Source organism: Mytilus trossulus, chromosome 4, assembly GCF_036588685.1.
Source record: "Mytilus trossulus isolate FHL-02 chromosome 4, PNRI_Mtr1.1.1.hap1, whole genome shotgun sequence".
Classification (NCBI taxonomy): domain Eukaryota; kingdom Metazoa; phylum Mollusca; class Bivalvia; order Mytilida; family Mytilidae; genus Mytilus; species Mytilus trossulus.
This window is the reverse complement of record NC_086376.1, coordinates 32,986,087-33,011,794: the sequence shown is the minus strand read 5'-3', so window position 1 is coordinate 33,011,794 and position 25,708 is coordinate 32,986,087. Positions and strand designations below refer to the sequence as shown.

Sequence of the window (25,708 nt, the reverse complement as noted above, 5' to 3'; positions counted from 1 at the left end):
AAATTACAGTTTGTTCTTTTTCTTTACTTATATAATTTCATGAAGCTAAATATGTAACGTTGAGATTTTCTGGTAGCGGTTGAGATATTCTGGAACCATGTTGAGAGCTTCTGGTGAATGAAATGTCCAACTAGCTTAATATCAATTATACATACAACCGCCAAAATTCATAAACTTGCCGTATATTGTTTGACATTTCAACTGTCGTTTTAATCTTGTCTGTAGTTATGACAGCATCTTCTAAAGAGACATTTGGTTGTAATATAGTCTCATAAAATTGAGAATGGAAATGGGGAATGTGTCAAAGAGACAACAACCCAACCAAAGAAAAAATCAACAACAGAAGGTCACCAACAGGTCTTCAATGTAGCGAGAAATTCCCGCACCCGGAGGCGTCCTTCAGCTGGCCCCTAAACAAATATATACTAGTTCAGTGATAATGAACGCCATAACAATTTCCAAATTGTACACAAGAAACTAAAATTATAATAATACAAGACTAACAAAGGCCAGAGGCAGAAGATTTTAAAATTTTACAACATAATATTGTAATTTTCATTGGAAGGTTCTTTCGTGACATTTTAAGAACTGCACTTAAACTGAAATTAGTAGTGGTTTGCACTTTTCGCTTGGACATCTAATGATTGGTAAAATTCTTATTCAGTTTATTCACAGCTTCAGGTAGCACAATACAAAGATTTTTTCACTCCCAGTCGGACAACTTTAAACTGATGTAATTCATCTCATCCTTCTTTATATGTTATAAATGAGGTACCAAAAGAAAGAAGAAAGATTAATCTTTCAAATTGGGATAATTTCATTATGACATAATTATCACAGAAATAATTATTATGTAATTAGTTGCTATATTGTGATGTCCACCTTTGAATGAATACAGCTTCTTTGTTCTTCATAGGATCCCAAAATATTTTATAGATTCTTGTACAACACAGCTTAACCTCCAAAACTATGTCTCAGATTTCCAAAAACATCAATAGATTAAATTTTATACCCAATTGAATTTAGTAGTCTCTTATGAATTCATGTTGCAAACTTTATTGAAGATTTATGAGAAAATGAAATACAATAAGGAAAAATCTGAGACACAGTTTTGGAGTTCAAACTGTGTTGTGCAAGAATGCTATGAATACTAAAGAAGCTAAATTCATTCAAGTATGGACATCACAATATGTCAACTAATTACATAACAATTAATTATGTCATAATGAAATTATCATAATTTGACAGAATAATCCTTCTTCTTTCTTTTGATACATCATTTATAAAATTTAAAGAAAGATGAGTGGAATTACATCAGTTTAAAGAAGTCTGATTGGGGATGAAAAATCTTTGTATTGTGCTACCTCAAGGTAAGCTTTGGTACCCTTTATTACTTACACGAGTAAATTTTTATAGATATTTTGAATAACTTTAAAAAAAACAAAAAACATTGGATATACAATGCATATATTTTAAAGATCACCAGACTTTAAAGCTGGTATGTTTACAAGATGCCTAAAATAACGTTTATATAAAACAGCGATTTTCTCAGATGACTTTATACCTCCATAAGCCATAAATTGTCATGGCGGGTCGCAATTAATAGTAAACAGACTTCTACTTCGCCATAAATTGTGTCCCAATTATGTCTCTATTTAACCAACTTTGAACTGAAACAGCAATTTTGATCCGAATAGCTCTAATATGGCAATACATAATAATTAGGTCAGTCATTTTTCTGAATTATTCACTCTACAAAATTTAGAGAGACATTCAATCGTCGTCATAAAAAGATACGATGCTGACTCTAACTCTTATTATTACTTGAGTAATCGTTTCATTTATCCTCCAAGCTCTTCAACTTAAAACTTTATTTGGCCTTTTTTTCGAGCGTCACTGATGAGCTTTTGTATACGAAACATGCGTTTGGCACTATAATAAACTGCCAATCCTGGAACCCATGATGAGTTTATTTACAACCACTTGGACGATGCCACTGCTGGTGTAGTTTTTATTCCCTTAGGGTATTACAACTGATGAGTCTTTTGTAGATGAAACGCACAAAGACAATATGTCAACCCTTGTAGTATCTTTAATTAGTTTATTCACACACGAAATGTGTGTTCTGTTCCCGCTTATTCTGAAATAACTACGAATTTGGTCTCATTAGTGTTTACTGCAAGATTTCAGATCGAGAAAATGTTCCTTCAACAGTAAGGCTGCATGTGTGTGCTGTTCTGAAACAGAATGATTCAGATAAAATTTATTTCATTTCATGTTATATTTGTTATTCACATCGGATTTTGTCTAATGCTTAGTCCATTTCGGTGTGTGTTACATTTTAATGGTGTGTCGTTGTTCTCCTCTTATATTTCATGCGTTTCCCTCAGTTTTAGTTTGTTACCCCGATTTTGTTTTTTTGTCCATGGATTTACGAGTTTTGAATAACAGTATACTACTGTTGCCTTTATTTATCATTTTCATAATTATAATCATTGACGTTTCTGCAATGGATTATTAAATATTTATTTATTAATATAAGATTTTACATATTTGTTAATGTGGCTAGACATACGATTTCAAGGCCGGTGGAGGTACATAGTCTAAAATATGCTTATTACATATTCATTAAGGATAAATTGAAAGAAAGTTATTATGACAGACTTAAGATATCGTTGTAATGGGCCTTATTGCTTTTTTGATATCTATATTAGGAGTATTCGATTATAAAAAACGCATATTTAAAAAAAAAAAAATGTTATTTCATCTTGCAATGCATTTAGTTTTGTCACGCTGATTGATCATAGCATGTTTTTTTCTCTTTCCTTTAAAAGTTTTATTATACAAATATCTGTGAGGCCTAAATTTTTATTTAAAGCATTATTCTCAAAATGACGGTACATATTTTATAATGATGCACTTTCAATGATTTTATCTTTATGAAAACTCTATAGAACAGATAAATTTGGATTTTAAACACTTTAAAAGCTTGTTAGTAAATTTATTCAAAATACAGTAATTTCAATTTCAAACAAAAACAAAAACATAACACTTTTCTAGTACATGTGAACTTTCAAGCAAAGAATATAACCAAAGTAAAGTAGTTTACCTTCTCAACAAATAATTCGAAACTACCATTAAAAACTTGAAGAAACAGGCACTTGTCCCAGAAAAAAAAATCCTATATACCTGTGTTATATTAAGGTATATAGGAATTTTTTTTCTGAGACAAGTGCCTGTGTTTTCAAGGTTCAAATGATGAGTTAAAATGTACTGTAAATTTAACATGCTAACCCAACAAGGACTTACTTAGACTTCCTTGGTAAATGTCTTACTAAATTGTTTCTGATGTTTCTGTTTACTTATAAAATTGAGCATGGAAATATGTCAAAGAGACAACAACCCGACCAAAGATCAGATATATATGGATGTCATCTCTCTATCGACTTTCATTAATTGACTGAACCTAACATCAACATATCGTCTTTTGATTCTTTTGATGTTCTATGTCGACTTTTGATGAAAATGGAAATATTCATTCATTTGAGATCCACATTGAATGGTTTATCTGCCATTACAACTATAAACGAATTTTTACGTTCTAAATTTTTGTCTAAACTATTCCATTTGGATCGGAAGTTAGGAAAAGTAATCTTGTAATGTTATATCGACAGCTTTTTTGAGATATTACTACTTTTAAATAATTGTACAATGTGTACGCATGATAGTACAATGCGTACTTTTTTTTAACTATCTCAACCCAATCTTTGGGTCGTACTCGGTAAATCAAGCATTACAGAATTTTGGATGTACAATTTAAAACAAATCCATGATCTCTTATACAAATTTTGAAAATGATTTCTAAACGAATATTTTCTATTGTAGTTTTTATTTTCTAGAAAATTTATTAAAGGTGGTTGTTATTTTAAAAACAAATGAAAATAAATTGCTTTTCAAGTTTTTCAGTTAGATTAGTACGTATTTTTATTCTTAACCTCATTAAGATTAGTACGTATTTTTATTCTTAACCTCATTGAAAGTATACGATATTGCACTTTAACAATATTTAATTTCCTTACATTTAAAAAAAGGATTTTGACATTCAAACTCATAAGTAGAAAATAAACTTACAACGCCATGGCTAAAAAAGAAAAAGACAAACAGAAAATGTTGGGACCCTTTATAGCTTGATGTTCGGTGGGAGCCTAGACTCAGTATTGATGACCGTAACTTGACCTTTAATGGTTTACTTTTATAAATTGTGACTTGGATGGAGAGTTTTCTTATTATCACTCAAAACGCATCTTCCTAAATCTATAAACAATAGCACAAAACACACAAGAAAACTAATGACTGAGCAATACGGACTCTTCACAAACTTGGGATGATATTGGGTGCAATGGAAGGGTATGCACATCCTGTTCCGCATGCGGTACCCGTCGTGTTGCTCATGTTAGTACAACATCGATTATAAGTCAGATTTCGGTAGACCACAATCGGGAAAAGGGAATGGGATTGTAGTGAAGACATAAGAAACATCTCCGCTATCATCTGTTGGAATGTTTTCAGTTTTCCAGTTTTCAAAACTTTGAATTTTTCGAAAAAAAACTAAGGATTTTCTTATTCCAGGCATTGATTACTTTAGCCGTATTTTGCACAACTTTTTGGAATTTTGTATCCTCAATGCTCTTCAACTTTGTACTTATTTGGCTTTATAAATATTTTGAAATGAGCGTCACTGATGTGTCTTATGTAGACGAAACGCGCGTATGGCGTACTGATTATATAAATTATAATCCTGGTACCTTTAATAACTATTTACAACACTGGGTCGATGCCACTGCTGGTGGACGTTTCGTCCCCGAGGGTATCACCAGCCCAGTAGTCAACACTTCGGTGTTGACATGAATATCAGTAATGTTGTCATTTTTATAAATTTCCAGTTAACAAAACTTTGAATTTTTCGAGAAAAAAATAAGGATTTTCTTATCCCAGGCAGGGATTACTTTAGCCGTATTTGGCACAACTTTTTGGATTTTTTGATTCTCAATGCTCTTCAACTTTTTACTTGTTTAGCTGTATAAATATTTTTATATGAGCGTCGCACTGATGAGTCTTGTATAGACAAAATGCGCGTCTGGCGTACTTAATTATAATCCTGGTACTATCTATACTTCCAAATTTTTTTGTTAGTAACTTAAGATAAGCTTTGATACCCTTTATTACTTACACGAGTAACTTTTCATAGACATTTGATAGCTTTGCAAAGACATTTGATAACTTTATAATAGAAGAATGGGATGTAAAATGCATCAATTATAATAGTCATCCAGCCTCTAAAGTAATTATGTAAACAAAATGCACAGTATTATTTATAGAAAACAGATTTTTTTCTGTATACCGCAATACGCCTGGAATTGTCATGGCGGTTCAATATATCGATTGTAAGTTAACAAACTTCACCAAATATTGTCTTCCAATTATGTCAGTAGTTATTCAACTTTGAACTGTAACGGCAAGTATGATCTTAACAGCTCTAATATGACAATAAATAATTAAGTCAGTCATTTTATAGAGAAAACAAAATCCTCTAAATTTGGAAAGACATTCAACGGTCGTCTGTCAAAATAATAAAAGAGTCGTATCTTGAAGTTAGTAGAATGATACGATGTTCACTGACGAAAATCGAAAAATTTAACTTGTAATACAAGTAAAAATGATTTAATGCAATTCTATTATAGAAATGAAGTCCCTCATCCAGACCATAAAATACTGTTATTCACTTTGATTTTGTCAGGGTACATGTCTGATGGTATTTAAACTATAACACTGACGAGGTCCTGAAATTTGAATTATAATACTGAATGATGATAAAATCTATATATTAACATATTTTTCACCCGGAGCATTACAATTCAAAATTCAACGTAAACATATCTACATTAGGATTAAAGGCGTTTGATTTGTATGAACTTGGACATCTATGGCATTACAGACACTGGTAATGAACACGGCTATAAAGATCAACTTCGATATGTTTACTTGTTTATTCTCATATTTTGTAATTCTGTAAAAAGATTATATTTTTCTCTCTATATTATTAATAGAAATATTTAGCTTTTTTTAATTTTCATTTCAATTCAAGCTTTTTGTGTAACAAAGCGTTCACCTTTGATTTATAACGCGATATACATGTTGGATTGTACAGGTATATCAATTGAAGATGTTTATCTGGATCTTACAATCATTTTCTACAGGTAAGTGCGTTTTATCAACTACTAAACATTTTATTTTTAAACGAACAAAAGATAAAAAAAAAATGAGGTGAAGAGCTTTATTCTAAATTTGTTTACAAGCTATCCATATTGTTGAATAGTAAAATTTTGTTCATTTTTAGATGAAAAAATGAAATTGGTTATTCTTCTTGTGTTCTTGGCACGGACCGCCATTGCCAGTAACTCGACTTGCCGGCTGACTTCACTCATTCATGAAAAACAATCAAAGTAAGTAAATTGTTAGCACTTCATCGTCTCTATTAGTTCGAGTGTATCTATAGTCTAATCTGTATGCTCTTCTATTTATAATTGTGATATAGCTAACAGCAACTTTATGTCTTTAACAAATAAAATGATAGTAAACAGATAACTCTATCAATCCTTATTCTCTACAATAAAAAAGTCATTAATTTTTCAAGGTTTTTCATGAAGCATGCCAGGCGCTCGTTTCGTCTTCATTAGACTTATCAGTGGTGCTCAATCAAAACAGTTGGAAGGCCAATGCAATACAAAGTGCAAGAACATTGAAACCCCAAACTTCTAAATAAGTGTTGCATTCAATTTGTTGAGGCATTTAAGAAGAGTAAATATAAAGAAAATTCCTGTATCTGTGATTTGTCAGCACCAGAGTATTGGCTTTTAAGATGATGATAAGCATAATATTGGGAAAGAAGTAATGGGTATAATCCTATTCATGGTTAATGATAGTGTCGTGCAGCCGTTGTAGTTGATAAACATTAGCTGACAGGACCGGTAAGGAGAGATTTTGGCCTCAAATTTCAGAGCCATTTAACGAAAAATTTTGAACACTTTTTAAACACTTAAGTGTCTATTTCAGTGGATTCAATTCGTCTATGTGAAAGATATTAACTGCTTTAGTCCTTAAAAACGCTCGGATTCAAGTGTAAATATGAAAAATCTATCAAATATGACCAAAAATTTCACTTTCCAGATTATTTTTAACAAAAAAGAGAGTGGCCATATCCGTGTTTATCCTTAACCTTTATATATGTTATGTAGTATCATCAATTATACAACTTACATATCTATAATACAAAAATGACGAGGTCCAATTTGTCAGCCGTCATCACGTAAAAACGATGAATCAAAGAATTCAACTTTATATATAACTAATATAATACAATGCTGTTGATTAAAAATTACACCACTCCAGACCCTTATGTTTTCCACATAATTAATATTGCCAATAATTAAGAAGTTCCTGGTCGAATCCGATACCGATACCAATAGTATATTCACATGGTACCTATTACCTGATCTGTACGTTCCGCATCTGACAGGCGCACCACCAAACGCTGTATTCAGGATTTTGCTATATACACGGGTCGTAATCACAGGGTTGACACTACTAAATTTAATCATTATCACATTGTACCCGATTGTAGTATTTCAATCAGTGTGACTTTCTAAGATGACAATACGAATAATAAAAATCTGGACTTAAAATAAGGCGTATAGGTACAGCATGTACAGTTTTCAATTTGTTAACCGGAATGACGTAAAACAGCGAATCAAAGAATTCAACTTTATTTATAACTCATAAAGGACAATGCTGTTGATTAAACAAAAATACTTTCCAGGCTCTTTTGTTTTCCAAATAGAATTAATCATACCAATAATTGATAAGTTCCAGGTCGACGGGTTCAAACAGAAAGATGGTCAGTGAAAGTAAAGAAAACTGTGCATCTTATAATCGGCATGACTTTATCAGATGACTATACCAATACTAAAATAAGGCTTACGCATAGTTATATTCTTTAATTCAGTCACAGACCCGCGATATCACGGGTGTGTTCTAGTCAATATTAAGAATGAACAATAATGCGGCAACTTTCATTTAAGACTGACACCGTCTGACATTTAAATAAAATGCTCAAATAAGTGAAGATTTCAGTAATTTAGCATGTCTTAATGATGCTAATATCCGATAAAATTATGTGCAATGTATTGTCAAAAACAGTCCATATTTATGTAGCAAAAGCATTCTACCAATAAATAACCTAAAGTTTACATTTATCAATTTTGTAAAACTGCTATATTGTGGGGCCAAAAAGGGTCTTACTGGACCTACTCCTTTGTAAAAGAAGGTATATGACCATAGATAACCTACAATATAAATAGCCAAATATGAGCTGAACTTTACTTTAAGGAGTTGGAACCTTGAAAAATGATGTCAGTTCCGAAACCCTGACTACTGAGCTAATACTATCATCGACAGTCGACAAGCAGCGTATCGATACAGTGCTAGAAAATAGATACATTTCTTGTTTTAATTCCATCAACGGTACCAATTTGTCTGCTGTAAACTGATGTTGCCTCTTATTCCAAATGTGTGAATTATCCCATCACAGTTCTAGAATTATTCCGTAACTGACTTAGCTTTTATATTTTGAGATAAGGCATCAGTTCTGATTGCAATTGCAATAAACAATTAATTTCGCCGTAGGCGTCAATGATAGCCTTTTTCATGATACAGACTAACGGAAGCTGATTTGTTTTAACGAAATCATGATAGAATTAACGAAAAAATCGGACAGAATTTTTTTGTTCCAAAAATAAATGTTACCGTTGCTTTTCTTAACATAATTTATACGTTTATCTCCCTTGTCTACCAATTTTGCGCTTAAATACTCTTTTTTCATCCGGGCATTGCAAAGACATCTCAGTTACGTTAGGGCTGAGCAAAATTTATTGTTTTGTTTTTGTTATAATGCAGAGGACTCGAAATCTCTTATAATAAAAAATAACGAATACCATATCGACCAATCATGATTAACTATACTCATAATTATAGAATACCATGTTATGTTTATAAAATGACTCCGCCCATAAAATCGAATGGTGTATTGTGACCTTCAACTTTAATCTAATCGCCTATCACAATTTCCAAGTCAGCGTAATTTGTCCAGCAAAGCACAACTACTTATTTTTTTAAAAGTTATCATGGCTTTCAGCTCACTGTTATTACTTTAAGTTTTGCCGACGTTTTTTCCGAATAAGTATTTGCTAAGTCTCAGTTTTAAAACACATGTCACTGTAAAGGTTTTAACGTCAATTCTATTCATCATTACTATTCTCGTTTTGGCAGTTTCAAAGTTGATTTGTTTTCAGCATCGCGCCTGTTCTGGAAAAACATGAAGCACTTCTTTTAATGTTCCTTGGCTTTGGAGGTCTATCAATCACCTTAGGGATAGTCCACTATGCAGTTCGCCGAAATGTCTATCGTGATGTACACAGCTTAGATACAGTTTTTGATGCTGGTGGAAAAGTGACATTGGGTCTTACAGCTGTCACAGTGACCTCACAGATGTTATGGCCGGCTGACTTTCTACAAAGTGCTACGATCATGAGTAAGGTAAGAATAACACCAAGCAATATGTATATGTTCCTGACCATATGTGTATTTGGACAATACGCGTATGGTCGTGACCATATGTGTATACTCAAATGATCCAAACGTACGCGTATGGTCGAACCATTTAAGATATATACTAGTTTGGTTATCAACAAACAGGCCGTTTGAATATTTAGAACAAATAGTATTTTTCCGAATAAATTCTAGCTTTCGCAGGGAAACACACCTCATTCTCTGAACCTAAAACGGCTCGATTAAGGCAACTGAAGTATACCGCTGTTCAAAAGTCATAGACTGAGCGAGAGAAACCTATCCAGATTACAAACTAAAACAGAGAGAAACTCATCAAATATAAGAGGAAAACAAAGGAACAACAGGAACACCCTAGTGCATCAAAAACTAACGCAAACATACTTAGAAACGAACTATTTGATAACAACTGACATTTTACTGGACCTGGTTTTATAGCTAGCCAAACTTTCCGCTTATATGACCATTTTTACGAACCATATTAGTATGGTACTCGTTTGGTTATTAAAGGGCCGTACATTATGAGTATTCAGACCATTTATAGGTACTTTTCGAACAAATTCTAGATTTTGCAGGAAAACACAGCTCACATTATCCGAACCAAACTTGCAACAATAAAGGGCACAGGGTATACCACTGTTCAAAAGTCATAAATCGATTGAGAGAAACAAATCTATGTTAAGGTTTAGTATTAAGGTCAGTATTCAAAAGTAAGAGTAGGTTGTAGTTTTGATTGGGTTAAAGTCATGATGGAAATTAGTTAAAGCAAAAGTTAAAGTCACATACAATAGGTTTAAGTTAGATAAAATAATGTACAAAGGATGAGGGTATGTTGTATCATTATCCAAACAATAACAAAACAAAACATCTTTCTTATCCAAACAGAATATCAACTGTAAGTAAACATAACGTTTGTACTTAATTAACCATATAACAATATAATATACTACTGTTGCCTTTATTTACCACGTAGTTAAGCTTTCTTATTCCTAATTATAAACCATTAATTACCTTAACCATTTTCAAGAGAAGTCTATCACAATTCGAACAATTATGCTACCAATAAAATTGAGAAAGTAAATGTGGAATGTGTAAAAGCGACAACAACCCGACCATAGACCAGACAGCAGCCGAAGGCCACCAATGGGTCTTCAATGTAGCGAGAAACTCCCGCAATGACCATTAAGATTTTCGTAACAACCATTTAAGTTTAATATTTCAGTACGGACTAGGAGGCTCATTATTTTTCGCAGTAGCCATTGTACTGGATATCTTAATGTTCCCAGTTCTTTCATTAACACTGAAGACCAGGGCACCAGGAGCTAAAACGTTTCTACAGGTATGTTTATTACTTCTTATTAGTATTTTGTTTTCTATACTTTATGTTCATTTGACAATGTATTCATGTCATTTTTTTTTAATAATCATTGTGGTTGCAAAAGTGAACAATCATTGGGTGGAATTCATAAAAAAAAAAGAAGATTATTGTCATTCTGTTCAATTTATTTACTCTAGCAACACGACGGGTGCCACATATGGAGCAGGATCTGCTTACCCTTCCGGAGCACCTGAGATCACCACTTATTTCTGGTTGGGTTCGTGTTGTTTATTCTTTAGTTTTCTATGTTGTGTCATATGTACTATTGTTTGTCTGTTCGATTTTTCATTTTTAGCCATGGCGTTGTCAGTTTGTTTTAGATTTATGAGTTTGACTGTCCCTTTTGTATCTTTCGCCCCTCTTTTATATACAATTGAAGAAAAGGAAGGACAAATAGAGTTCAACAAACGGATTTCAACAACAGACAAATATTCGAGACCTAAAAAGGCGGTCACCAACACCAAATCTGATAAATTACAGAAACATTGGTACATAACTTGATATCTTTGAGTTATTCCTGTTTATATGACACGAATGAAAATATTAGGCATAAGACACAGCTTGTCACAAAGATGTAAAAGAGAAAGTTTCTGATACAGAGGTCAAAATATAAAATATTCTAATAAAAACAAAACTTTATTAATTTCGTGCACTTTTGTATACAACTAAATCAAGAAACGCTCAAATCCAAGAATTTTTAATATACAATAAATAATTGTCCAAACAAAACAGAAAGCTACAGAGGTCTCAGAGATATATCAACAACGGCCACAACGCTATCAAGTTTCCTCCGACTTGTACCTGCTGACTAAAACTAGATTTTTGAAGATCAACATAACGTTATGTTTTTGTCAATTTCAGATTATTTGCGCACGCTTTGGGAAAGGAGCACACATTGTGTTTTGCTGTATTGCGCTGTTTGCTAATTTGATAACAGTGATGGCGCTTATTTTAGCAGCTAAAGCCGCTATTAATGTTCTGGTAAAGGATGTTTCGGATGAAATGATTCTTCTTTTGATGGCTTTCCTATTTGGTTCTTATTGTCTTATTGGTGGACTTGGTACTACCTTTTACATATCATATTTCAACACGGCTTTAACATTTGTCAGTGTACTAGTGTTTATTGTGCACGTAACATATAAAGAGACTGATAACATTTTCACAAAGAAGGAAAACATGTACGAGGCCATGAAATGTATACAAGCTCCAGATGGTAACTATGAAAACTCATTTATGACATTTCGATCTCGAGGAGGTGTGATATACGGCGTTGTGTTGTTTCTTATGGCAACATCATTGAGTTTTTGTGACCAAGCTCACTGGCAAAGTCGAATTGCAGCTAAGCCTGCTCAGGGTGTTGCGGGCTTTTTCATTGCTGCCTACATATGGTTTGCTATACCATTAACGATAACCATTACATCATCTTCCGTATACATGTCCATGAGCTATCAGAATGGAACTCATCTGCTGAGTGACTTTGATGTAGATTCTGGTGAGTAAATTATTATATTGAATTTAATAGTATAATAACATCAGCTTTAATGTATGTACCTCGTGCCAAATATCAATAAGGAAGACTCAATAACAATGTGTCATTTTTTATTAGTTTACAATACGATATATTAAGAAAACTGAAGTTTACCGATGTTCAAAACTGATAAATCGATTGCGAAAATACAATTCGGTGTTAAAAATAAAAACGGTAGAATCGCAATAAAGGAGATGTTGCATCGAAAGTCGCAATGTCACGATTGGTGGGTTGAGATACACATACATCAAATTGGTCATGTATATGATTTAAAGGTGCCCGAATTAACGGTGTTCTCTCAGTTGTATAGAAATTAAGATAATAATTTTGTATTGCAGATTTGTGGACAGCTAATTAACCTCTCACTTGTATGACAGTCAAATTATATTATATTAACAACCATACGAGATAAAACAAACAAACATAAGGCCACACCCACGTGTTTTCTAGTATTCGGACAAAAGCTTTGAAAATTATGAGAGCGAAAGAAATATTTGGATTTTTTTTTTAAATGAGTTTTTTTAGACGGGTGCTTGAAAAATGAATTGAACGCTATATTTTTTTTAATTCTTCGATTTAGAATTAATGTTCATGTTGTAACTGGGTTATTGCATAGGGTAAAAAGAGAAGCATGCATATAATTTGATTTATTGATACCTGTATCATACTCGACATTTGATCTACTGCGGTTTAGTTAGTTTTTATTATTTTCGTCAAAAAAGCTTTGTCTGCGCGAATTTTTTATTTAAATCCATGCAAGTATAATATATCAAGTACAGCAGATACAGTTCAACGACAGTTATAATGTTAGTTTGGTAAATGACATGTGTTAAATAAAACTAAAATATGCTTAAATTGAGAAGGGAAATAGGGGAATCCACAAAATGGCCCTGAAAGATACTGAATGTTTGTTCATATAGTTGTTATCACTATATGGTAATGGTTGTTTTTGACTGTTTCACATCAAGTTGGAACTATTTATCCGTATTTAACATCAACATAATGAGTCTAGTGAATATTTCTTGCTTTGCAATAAAACAACTACCTAAGCAAGATAGGTATATTGCTATGCATGTAGTTTATTTATTAAACTATTCCTTTAAAATACCTCATTCACATTCATCATTCATTTCTTTTTCCATTTTAAAGCTGCGACGCATTTAGAACTTTCTAGCCGGACTAGACGTGGTTGAATCATTTCGGTACTGGCATGAAAATACGGATTTTTTTGTGTTATTAAAATTTGCTGTTACAAAATATTATTATTATCATAAATGAAGGAATGTATCTCCCTCATGCAAAGCTCTGATTCCTTTCACGGGTTTTGGCTGTACTTTTTGGACCTTTTGGATTATAGCTCTTCATCTTTTATATAAGCTTTGGATTTTCAAATATTTTGGCCACGACCATCACTGAAGAGACATGTATCGTCGAAATGCGCATCTGGTGCAAGAAAATTGGTACCGTTGATTTTATTACACAACCCTAATTATTGTGAGCATGCCATTCACACTACCAACACCTTGGACTCTAACGTTGAAACTCTTAAGCCCCTTACAAAAGAATGAAAGAGTTCTTCTTGTATGCCAACAGACTAATAAGGGAATATGGGGACACATCAAAATTAGAGAAATCTGCGATAAGTTATGGGAATTTACAATTAATTTAATCCAATATTTATTGGTTTATGCTTGTTGAAACCAGGATCAGAGATGACGATGGCTCTTACAAACATTGATCTGAGTATGGTGGCAATAGTATAACCAAATTGTGTTTCCTTCAAGCTCTGATAAATGTGAGAAAATTAGGGGAAAATAGAGTTACATATGAACAGCATAGTTTCAATTGCTCAAATGCTTTTTCACATGTTTATTCGTGTTAGTAGATCATGTTTCTACAAAGTCGTTATATCTACAACTGATATGATGGTCCAGAAGGGTAGGCAGTTCCTGTTCCACATTATTTCACCCGTCGTGTTGCTCATGTTATTACAAACCAGATAAATATTCTAATAATGTAGGTCACGTTCCTAGAAGAGTAATGGGATTTAGTTACAACATAAGGAACATATTTGATGTCTGTGAAACGGATATTCCGTATAGGTTAACCAACTCGTTATGGCATCCGTAAAATTTCCGAAAGGATGATGTCAACTTCACCATTTGGAACTTTTGGTTTAACTTTCTTTTGAGTAGCAACCTGCTATAAAAGAAATCATGATAGGAAATAAGAGCCCGAGAATATCGTAACATTAGGAGATTATATATTCCGTCTGCTGACACTGCTGGAATGTTGCTACATATATATATAGAGAAATAAAAAGTTCACAGTTTGGAAGCTGAAATTATCTCTTTTGTCGTAAAGTTTTGTTTTCAACCGGTCCTCATTGTCAATTTCTAGATGTAATTTAAGATATGAGGGAGACTTAACTGTATACTTGTTTGGAACCCTTTTCTCTATTTTTTATAACTCTTATACAAATACATTTGGAAAATATATAAAAAGTGGAATGATATTCAAATTAATATATTGTATATTGTACGTTACCGCGTCAATTGCAGAGTCAAATACTACCATTATTCATCACAATAACAAGTTGATCAATTAATCCACAAGGACCAAAGAATAACCGAAAAAAATGAAGTCAAAGATGTGTTAGAAATGAAGCAAAATAAGCATTCAACAATGCATTCATGAGAAACTTATTGTGATTTTTGTAACTAATTGATATAAAAAAAAATCAACGCATTTCTTTTGACTCCGTTATTTTTAGGCTTTATTACTCCATTTGTGATGGAATCTGTGATGGGTAAGACAGGAGCTTACATGTTGATAACCATGGTAACGATGGCATTAATGTCAACAGGTTCAGGGGAAGTAATGGCCGTGTCATCGATTATGGTTTATGATATTTATAAAGTTTACATCAGTCCATACAGGTAACTCGCGATAAATTCCTTGATATCTTCTACATTAAATACAAAGGCTTATCACGTTCAACAACTGTAAATTGAAGTTTGATTGCAACTTCACATCTTTGAACGGCGACAAGCAACCATTCAAAAATAAATAGTAGGTGACATTTCCAGAAACACAAGTTGATTAACAGTATTTGATAAAAACCTTTCAGAATTGCTGGCTTCTCAATAACCTTAGTCAATTATTTGACCTATTAACGGTTTGATTCGAGTGTCGTTGAAAAATCTTTTGTAGACGAAACGCGGTCATCTTTACAAAATTATAATCCAGATATCTTTACTGACTAGGAATGACAGTTTCCCTATGAAGGTCGGTAGTTTTCTCTGGGCACTCCGGCTATGTCCACCAATAAACTGGCCGCCATGAAATAGTCCAAAATGTGTCGCTAAAAAGTGGTGTTATAACACCAACAATCGAAACCAACATAATAATAAAAAACACAATCATTTTGTCTGAGCATGTCCAATAAGTGTATTTTTGCTAGTTTTATTATTAAATGGAAATGTAATCACTACAACACTCTGTTGTTTTGTTATAAATGTTATGTCCGTATTCAGAATACTATTATTGTTACAAAAGCATATTATATTACAGTAACCATTTACTTTGAACATTGGTAGGAAAGGTATTGACATAACACAGTGTCCATTATGTGGGAAAGAAAGGAAGCATACAAACGACACAGGAAACTCAGACCAAATCTGTAAATGTCCATCTGTTTCTACATGTAAGGCCTGTGAAAATGATGGCATGGTCAGACTGAAAGCTCAGCATTTTTTGCATCCTTACGAATGTAGTGTTCATGGCCGGTAAGTTTGTGATGAAATTGTCATAACTTTTGTATATATTAGATTATTATAAAAGTAAGCAAAATGTGGTTTAGATATTTCCAATTTCTTTAAAACCAATTCATCTTATTTCCTATTGTCTCAAAGTCTCAAATGTCCGGTTTAGATCTTGAGTCCATGTGATAGATGCCTGTATTAAGCGAGTTTTGTTTTCCAAGTACTTTGAGTACTTTTAGTACTTGCCAAGAGTGTATAATACAATTCAATGAGTTTTGATTGTTTTACTTATTCATTTGTTTAGGTATCGACGTTATGAAGACGAATTATTACACTACAAAAACTGGTGCATGATATGGGTAACAATTGGTATTGTACCATATGGACTCATTATTGTTAACCTCGGTGTGAATTTGAACTGGGCTGTGTTCACGCTGCAGGGTGTATATAGTGCATTCCTTTGTCCACTACTAATGACAATTGTATGGTCAAAGTGTACAGCAAAAGCAATCATTACAGGTAAAGTTTATAGCAAACCTTGAATATTTTGCTATTTTAAATAAGACGACTGCTTATTGAATTGATGACAGTTCTATGACACATTTAGGTTGTCAGTTTATTTTCGATCTATGAGTTTGACTGTCACTCTGGTAGCTTTTGTTCCTCTTTTCAAACAGCATGTACCAAAAACTAGCAAAGAAAACTTACGAGATGATTTCAGTTCTCCAATTGTGAACTTTCCATTTCTAAGTAGCACTTGCATACGGGGTATATGTCTCCCAATTGATAAGATATTCCCGTGCTTGTATTTCTTATCATGATTTTCTTGATAGAGGGTTGCTACTCACAAGGAAACTATTAAACAAGAGTTCCAAATGTTGAAGTTGAATTCATCCCTTCGTTAATTTTACGGACGCCATCACGAGTTGGTTGACCGTTATGAAATACTAGTAACCTATTCACAGATGATAAATCTTATGTTCCTTACGTCGTAATTACAATCCCCTTTCCTTAAATGAATGTGACCTATCGAATTATACTATTTACATGTAGAGTTGTTATAACATGAGCAACACGACGGGTGCCACATGAGGAGCATGAATTGCTTACTCTTCAGGAGGACCTGAGATCACCCCATTTTTTTGCTGTGGTTCGTGTTGCTTATTCTTTAGTTTTATATGTTTCGTCATGTGTACTATTGTTTGTCTGTTTGTCTTTTTTATTTTTAGCCATGGCGTTGTCAGTTTATCTTCTATTTATGAGTTTGACTGTCCCTTTGGTATCTTTCGTCCCTCTTTTACGATAAGACTAAACTCAATTACAGGATTATGTTTTCTGGTCTGTGCGCCCGTTCGTCCGTCCGTCCGTTCGTCCGTCCGTATCGCTTCAGGTTAAAGTTTTTGGTCAAGGTAGTTTTTGATGAAGTTGAAGTCCAATCAACTTCAAACTTAGTACACATGTTCCCTATGATATGATCTTTCTAATTTTAATGCCAAATTAGAGTTTTTATCCCAATGTCATAGTCCACTGAACATAGAAAATGATAGTGCGAGTGGGGCATTCGTGTACTGAGGACACATTCTTGTTATTATTTAATGCATGACGGGTGATTCATTAATAGCCAGAGATTATTACCACGCTGTAGATGTACCAGTTTCGTTCCTGTTGAAAGTCATGCGCTTCCTGTTGAGTTTTTTTGTGTTCATCTTCTTAATGAATTGGTACTACTACTGTTGCCACTAATTAACGGCATTTTGATACCCTTTTATCTGATTGCATTTGATAAGTATACACTAACATAAAAGGATTTCAAGGTGATGGAATAAAATATAACGTAGAATTTTTATTCCCCTACTACGATAGTAGAGGGGCATTATGTTTTCTGGTCTGTGTGTCCGTACGTTCGTCTGTTCGTCCGTCTGTTCGTTCGTCCCGCTGCAGGTTTAAGTTTTTGGTCAAGGTAATTTTTGATGAAGTTAAAGTCCAATCAACTTGAAACTTAGTACACATGTTCCCCATGATATGATCTTTCTAATTTTAAATTAAATTAAAGTTTTGACCCCAATTTCACAGTCCACTGACCAAAGAAACTGATAGTGCAAAGTTCAGGTTAAAGTTTTGGTAAAAGTTTTTGGTCAAGGTAGTTTTTGGTGAATTTGAAGTCACATCAACTTGAAACTTAGTACACATGTTCCATATGATATGATCTTTCTAATTTAAATTCCAAATTAAAGTTTTGACCCTAATTTCACGGTCCACTGAACATGGAAAATGATAGTGCAAGTGGGGCATCCGTGTACTATGGACACATTCCTGTTATATTTATTTTAGGTAGTATAATGGGAGTATTGGCGTATATTGCTGGAGTACTAACTGTAGCCGAGTTAGTGTATGAAGGAGGGTTAGGTAACTTTCTAACCAATACTTCCTCAGACTACAGTTTATTAGGAGGAATAACTTCTGCTGTAACCATGAGTGTAAGCTGCACAATAATCATATCGCTCTGTACACATAATATCACGACACAAGAGGACGCAGAAAGGGTTTGGGATAAAACTCTTTCCATTGACAATCCGTTAAATCCTTGGAGGAACGTTTATAAAGAAGAACTTGCCAATATAGATGTTCCCGAAGATACAAAAGTAGATACAACCCATATGAACAAAATTTTCCGAAGTGCGAGAATTCTGGCAGTAGTGGGAGGTTTGATAAGCTTTGTTATATTCGGAGTCGTCATTCCTGCCAATGTTTTGTCATTAGAAGTATTGACTTATGAGCAGTTTTCATCATGGTCGTTTGCCTGTCAGATATGGGTAATGATTGCTGCTGCGTTTGCCATAGTGGTGCCTCCTATCGAGGAAATAGTTCAGATTGTAAGATACTATTCCAGGAACAAGTCAAACGAATCTGTTAGCAAAGAGAAGTATGTGCTATCTAGCCAGTAATGGGAGATCTAGCGTTTTGAGAGTTACTGTTATGGTAGTTATTGCAGTGAAAAAGTCATATATAGTAGTTATTGTAGTGAAAAGAGTGATATATAGTAGTTATTGTAGTGAAAAGAGTGATATATAGTAGTTATTGTAGTGAAAAGAGTGATATAGTAGTTATTGTAGTGAAAAGAGTTTATTGTAGTGAAAAGAGTTTAATGTAGTGAATAGAGTCATGTAGTAGTTATTGTAGTGAATATAATAATATGGTAGTTATTGCTAGAATTGTATCTTATTATAATGAAAATAACAATTTGGTATAGCTATTTAAGTGCAAAATACCAATAAAGTAGGTACTGATGTTGAAAACCCCAGTTTGGGGGTTATTGTAGAGAAAGATATAATCTGATTGTTGTTCATGATGTTAAAAAAAAAGAGTTTCTGCTATTAGACCTTCGGAGATACTGAAGCTTTCCGTTGCTTTATAAAAATGTGGAATAAACTGATAGATTGACTTTTTATACCTTGCGATGGGTGGACTGCGTTAAATTGGTTGAAAGCCGAAATTATATCATTCATGGAAAATCAATTGTTATTCACAACAGACACATTAAAAATAAGGAATTTACCAAAACCCATAGAAATTCTGTATTTTCGAAAGGCGCTTTAATTTGTACTTTTTATACTATCAAGAACCATATCTCTTGAACGACAAAAATGAGAATCGTCAATATCAAACTTGACCAACATTACCGGTAAGAGTAAATACCATTTTTGAGAGCATTGTTTGAACGGTTATAAGCAATTAAACGGAAACGACAAAAGTGCCCCATTTATCATGAACACTAACTCCTGAATGAAAGTCATCGGCAATATCAAAATAGACTTCCATTTGTTTCATTGAAAACAACATAAACAATTTTTTAAACATTGGTTATTCAAGTGTTTCAAACATAATTGAACGGAAATGACAAAGTGTCATTTTCCAATAAAGCAATGACCACTACTCCTGAACAGTAAACGTGTAATAATTTAGGGAAACAAAACATTGGTTGAACGGTTCATACGGTTTTTAGTTCAAAAGCACGGAATTTGTTTGCAGCCGCCCAACCGCTATACTTCTCTTATTTGGTAGTCGGATTTATTTCTTCGGGAAACTTGATAAAATCTTTCCATAAGATGGTGACTATACTTTAACAGGTAGTTAATAGTCCTTATATGACCTGATTCTGAGGAAAGTTGTTATTTCTGTCTCATTGATTGAATAATATACTCGAAGTGAGAAGTTGTAAACACGTTGTTCAAACATTATGGAATCCAAAAAAAAGTTGTGACTGTGATAACCCTATGTCAAGTGATATCTATACATCTATATGTATCCCGCTCAAACAATCGGTAAATAGATATAGGAAGATGTGGTATGAGTGCCAATGAGACAACTCTGCATCCAAATAACAATTTATAAAAGTAAACCATTATAGGTCAAGGTACGGTCTTCAACACGGAGGTAACCCCAGAATAAGCGTAAACTTCCATTCTAGAGTACAACCAATAAATAGTTATGAAAGGTACCAGACTTATAATTCGATACACGTTTCGTCGACATTAAACTCATCAGTGACGCTCAGATCAAAATAGTTTGAAAGCCAAACAAGTACAAAATAGAAGAGCATCGAGGACTCAAAATTACGAAAAGATGTTACAAATGCGGCGGAGGGTATTCTTACCTGGGATAAGAAAACCTTCAGAATTTAAAATTATTCAATCTTTTGAAAACATGAAATTCCTAAAAATGACAATATAATTAATATGTATGTCAGCTCCGAAGCGCTGACGACTGGGCTAGAGATACCTTCAGAGCCGAAACGTCCACCTGCAGTGGTGTAAATAGTTATAGAATGTACCAGGTTTATACTTCGACATGCCAGACGATGACATCAAGTAATTTACATATGATTTATATTCCTGTTCCAAAAGAATGGTGTATTCAAGTTTACATCTGTGGCATAACATGTTGGCCTCACATTTCTCAAATAAAATATATAAGTTTCCTGAGATTCAATGTGTTTTATTAGCCTAATTTTCGTTTGAGGTGCATTTTCAGATGTTTCGCTCATCACCTTTTAGTTTATCTAATAATTGTATATTCTTGCACACATTAAAATGGTCATGTATAAAAATTAAATTACAAATCTAAAGCATCCTGAAATTGAATATTATGTTTCATGTGACAGTACTATATATACCTTGTGATGTATTTCAGATTCATTGCTTATACATGGAGTTCCAGGAACTTTTTATCGAACATTATGTCCATGTATGAACTTTACGTTGCATTTAAATTAAATACTACAAAACAATACTTTCGAAAAATTTGAATTCAAAATTCACGCGAGAGTTTTTGTCTTGAAAGCGATCATTTAACTAGTTCCCGATTACTGAATAGCAATATCTTTAGTGAGAAATAGATTGTAGTTATCTCGGAAGTATGTTATGGGGTGAATTAGGATTTTTGAGGGTAAAATCCTTGTTCGTGAAATATTTACACTTACCTGCCTCCTTAACTAATTGCAATTTCCCTCTACTTCCCCATACGTTCGTCTTTGTTAAAAAGTTTTTTTAATAGAAATACGGTAACATCTCCAGTTATCTCCCTTGCGTAACTCTTAAGTTTCTCGAGAGGAGGAGGGCGGGTGAGGCAGGTAAGTGTAAATATTTCATGAACAAGGATTTTACCCACAAAAATCCTAGTTCACTTTAATATTGCACTTACCTGCCTCCTTAACTAATTGCAAAAGAATTTGCAGCCCTACTAAAGGAGGTGGGAAAGGAATTAAATAAGGAATTAAAAAATTATATTCACCTATTTCTGTCTTCCTCTCTTGAAAGAATCCAAAATTGCTGACTTGGCAAAAATGAACTGGTGGTCTGGAACATCCTTCATATAGAATGAAGTGAAAGTAGTTTCAGATGTCCAGTGAGCTGCTTTTAAAATTTCTTCAGCTGATACACCACAAAAAAAAAATCCCATGAAGTATCATATGCTTTTACTGTTTTTAAAGTGTCTTTATCTGCATTTTCATATGCATATCGCACTGTATTAACAATGCAGTGTTTTTGCAAGAAACTGCATATTTTGTAATAGTTTAATTCCATTTTTTTTAAAATCTAAAATGTCCATCATCTAATGATAAGCTATGAATTTCACTAACTCTACTGGCTGATGCCATAGCTACTAGAAAAGCTGTTTTGAATGTTAAAAACTTTAGTTCAATTGAATCTAACGGTTCAAAAGGATGTTTTGTTAGCATCAATAAAACTAAAGATAAATTCCAATTTGGGGTCAATTGACGAATTGGTGGATTCATATTAAATAATCCTTTAATCAATGATGATAACTCAGAACTGCTTGAAATTTCTAATCCATTATTATGAAGCAATGCTATGGCTGACTTGTAACCTGTAATAGTCTGTGGTTTGCATTTTCTTGCAGTAGAAAGATATAAGACAAAATTCTGCTACTTCTGGTCTAGTTGAAGAAGTGGAATTGACATTTTGTTCTTTACACCAACTGTCATATATTCTGAGTCTTGCATCATACACTGTTTGAGTAGATGTTTTTCTTGCATTTGCCATTTTTTCTGCAGTTTTTTTCAGAAAATCCTTTTGACTTATGACGCAATTTGATAATTTATGTATTCCCGGAATGTGAACTGCACGGCTAGTTACTTTGTTCTGAATACACCACTGGTAAAGGTCCCAAGTTAGGTAACACAGTTCTGGCGAATGGGTTCAGCCCTGCTTGTTGATATAACTTATCACTGTTGTATTGTCAGACCTAATCAAAATTTTCATGTCTTTCACAATCTGTACAGCTTCTTGAAGAGCTAACTGCACAGCCTTCAATTCCAACCAATTTATATGTTTTAGTTGATAAGACTTTGGTCATATTCCTGATGTCTGCCAAGTTCCTAGATGAGCTCCCCATCCTAGTTCTAAGGCATCTGTGATCAATGTCAACTAAATTGTCGGCTCTTGAAAGGCATTCCTTTGAAAATATTTGCCTGATGTGTCCACCATCTTAAATGTACTGTCAAGCTCATTCGTACAGGAATGAACTGATTCAATGGTTGGATGTTTGGCCGCCATAGTGTTAACAAATAAAGTTGAATTGGCCTCATATGTAATCTTCCCATGGGTATTAGGTAAATGCATGACCTACTATTTTTTAAAATCACTACTGCTTGAATCTGTTGAATGTTTAGTAATGCATGTATTATTTCGAAAATAGTTTGAAATCTTGTCTTTGTTGATGTTACTATCCCTTTCTCTAGATTGAAAAGGGCTCCCAAGCATTCTATATGTTGGGTTGGTATTAAGTTTTACTTTTTCTGATTTAGTAGTCCCAAATCTTGAACTAGACGGAGTACAAAATGCATTTGCTTTACAAGAGCTGTTTTGTCTGAATTGCTGATCAGCCAATCGTCTAGATACATGAATATCTGAATCATTAACTTTCGTAGGTATGCTGCTAATACAGCCATGATCTTTGTGAACAGTCTTGGGGCAGATTTTAGTCCGAATGGCATTGCTCGAAATTGGTAGCTGTGACCTAGAAATCGGAATCCCAGGAATTTTTTGTAATCTGTGTGAATTGGAATATAAAAATATGCATCTGCTAAATCCAAAGTTACTGCATAGTCACCCTTTTTTAAAGCTTTCATAATTGAACGGAGTGTTTCCATCTTGAAATGATGAGGCACTACTATTTGGTTTAGAGGTTTCAGATTGAGAATTGGTCGCAGACCTCCTTGTCGTTTTGGAACTACGAAAACTGTGCTGTAATAACCCAGTTTTCTTGCCCAACAGGAATATGTGTTATAACATTTTTTTCTAATAAAACACTTATTTCTGTTAAAATTACCAACTCAGGAATACCATATCTTGGAACACTTGATTCTTTTATGCTTTTCCAGTTTTAGTCCTTCCAGTAAAGTTTCTAAAACCCATTTATCTCCTGTGTTCTTTTTCCACTTCCTGTGAAACATTAGCAAACGTGCCCCTACCTGGGGACTTATATTTACAGTTTGTACAAGGTTCTTTGAATTTATTTCCTTGGAGCTGGGAAACCCTTTGGGCTCCCAGGTGCTTTCCGAAAAAAAATTCCTTTCCTTGAAAAATTTCCTGGACGAAAATTATTTTTGTTTGAGAATGTGTTAGTTCTGGCAACTTTAGCTCCACTGTCAGAATTTTCAGAAAAGTCACCTTTCCTCTTTCTGTTAAAGTCATTTACCGGTGTGCAATCATCTCTAGACTTGTTAAAGTTCTTGCTAAAATTACCAGTATTATTATAAACTTATAAATTCTGGGTTTCTCTAGCATCCTGTAAATTTTCTGCTGATGTATGCAGTGTGTCAAAGTATTTTCCATAAAAAAGTTGACTGCCAAAAACGGGCAACTAAACAACTTTTCTGTCGACTTACTAATGAAGTTAACATTTTTCAGAAAAAGTTTTCTTCTTCTAAATACTGAATTTGCCATGATTCTGCCTGATAAATCAGCCATACTTCTAAAGCAATTAATTAATGCTTTACGTCCTTCAATTCTATCATGTTTACAAGTTGCCTCATCCAAAAAGGCAGAAAGCATAGTACCTTATGAAACTGCTCTAAAAAGTGCCCTGGCAGAATTGTCCATTCGACAAAAATCATTATCTAATTCTCTGTGAAAAGGTGGAATATTAACTCCAGTTTTAAAAGAATTGCCTTTATGACCAATATGTAGCCCTTCCTCGATATTGTCATCTTAATTAGGACTACAGAAAGCATAAAAAATCATCTTTCTTAACCATGAAAGCCTTATCATCCCTGCCACGAACAGCTCTGTTTTTCAAATGACCAGAGATAGCTTCCTTTTCTACAGATTTTACCATGTCAATAATTGTTCCTTCCAAAGGTAATTTAATTGCTGATATTGTATCATTCTTGTCAGGTTTTAGTCTTGCCGAAACAAATGAAGGACGTTCCTGATGAGTCTCTGAAGATTCTGGTTCTATATTTAGAACCGTTGCCATTTTATTAATAAAAGAGACCTACTCAATTGGATCACAAGCACCAGGTGCCCCTTTTGGCACCTACACAAGAATGCATGTATACATTTGACTAGATTGTGGCGATGCAGACCCATCAATCTTTTCTTCTGGATCAAGATAAGGAACTTGATCTTGATCAACATTTGTCATTAAAGACATCTGATCGTCATAGTTTTCGAATTTGTCAAAATGTGGCCTTTGGTTTTGCAAAGTTACAGAACTAGGCTTTCCAGGAGGTTGAACTTCAAGAACATTAGTATTGATATCAATCAATTTCTTTTTGAAAAAGTTTTGTATTTGTAATTGTACTTGTTCTTGTACAATGGCCGAAATATCGAC

At 33.5% G+C, this 25,708-nt stretch overlaps 1 protein-coding gene across 1 annotated transcript; it reads left to right on the top strand.

Annotated features, from left to right (window-relative positions):
* Positions 1 to 5,908: 5,908 nt before the first annotated feature.
* On the top strand, positions 5,909 to 21,640 carry LOC134715147 (uncharacterized). The gene is made up of 9 exons (XM_063577100.1): positions 5,909 to 6,001; positions 6,398 to 6,503; positions 9,408 to 9,651; positions 10,904 to 11,020; positions 11,921 to 12,551; positions 15,361 to 15,526; positions 16,187 to 16,375; positions 16,656 to 16,870; positions 18,683 to 21,640. Exons 1-9 carry the CDS (start codon positions 5,968 to 5,970, stop codon positions 19,294 to 19,296), a joined length of 2,316 nt encoding a protein of 771 aa, XP_063433170.1. The 5' UTR covers positions 5,909 to 5,967; the 3' UTR covers positions 19,297 to 21,640.
* The last annotated feature ends 4,068 nt before the right edge of the window (positions 21,641 to 25,708 follow it).

Coding starts and splice junctions, on each gene's coding strand:
- LOC134715147 (XM_063577100.1), top strand. CDS start 5,968: ATGAACTTGGACATCTATGGCATTACAGACACTG. Junction 6,504..9,407: donor ATTCATGAAAAACAATCAAA/GTAAGTAAATTG, acceptor ATTTGTTTTCAG/CATCGCGCCTGTTCTGGAAA. Junction 9,652..10,903: donor GTGCTACGATCATGAGTAAG/GTAAGAATAACA, acceptor TTAATATTTCAG/TACGGACTAGGAGGCTCATT.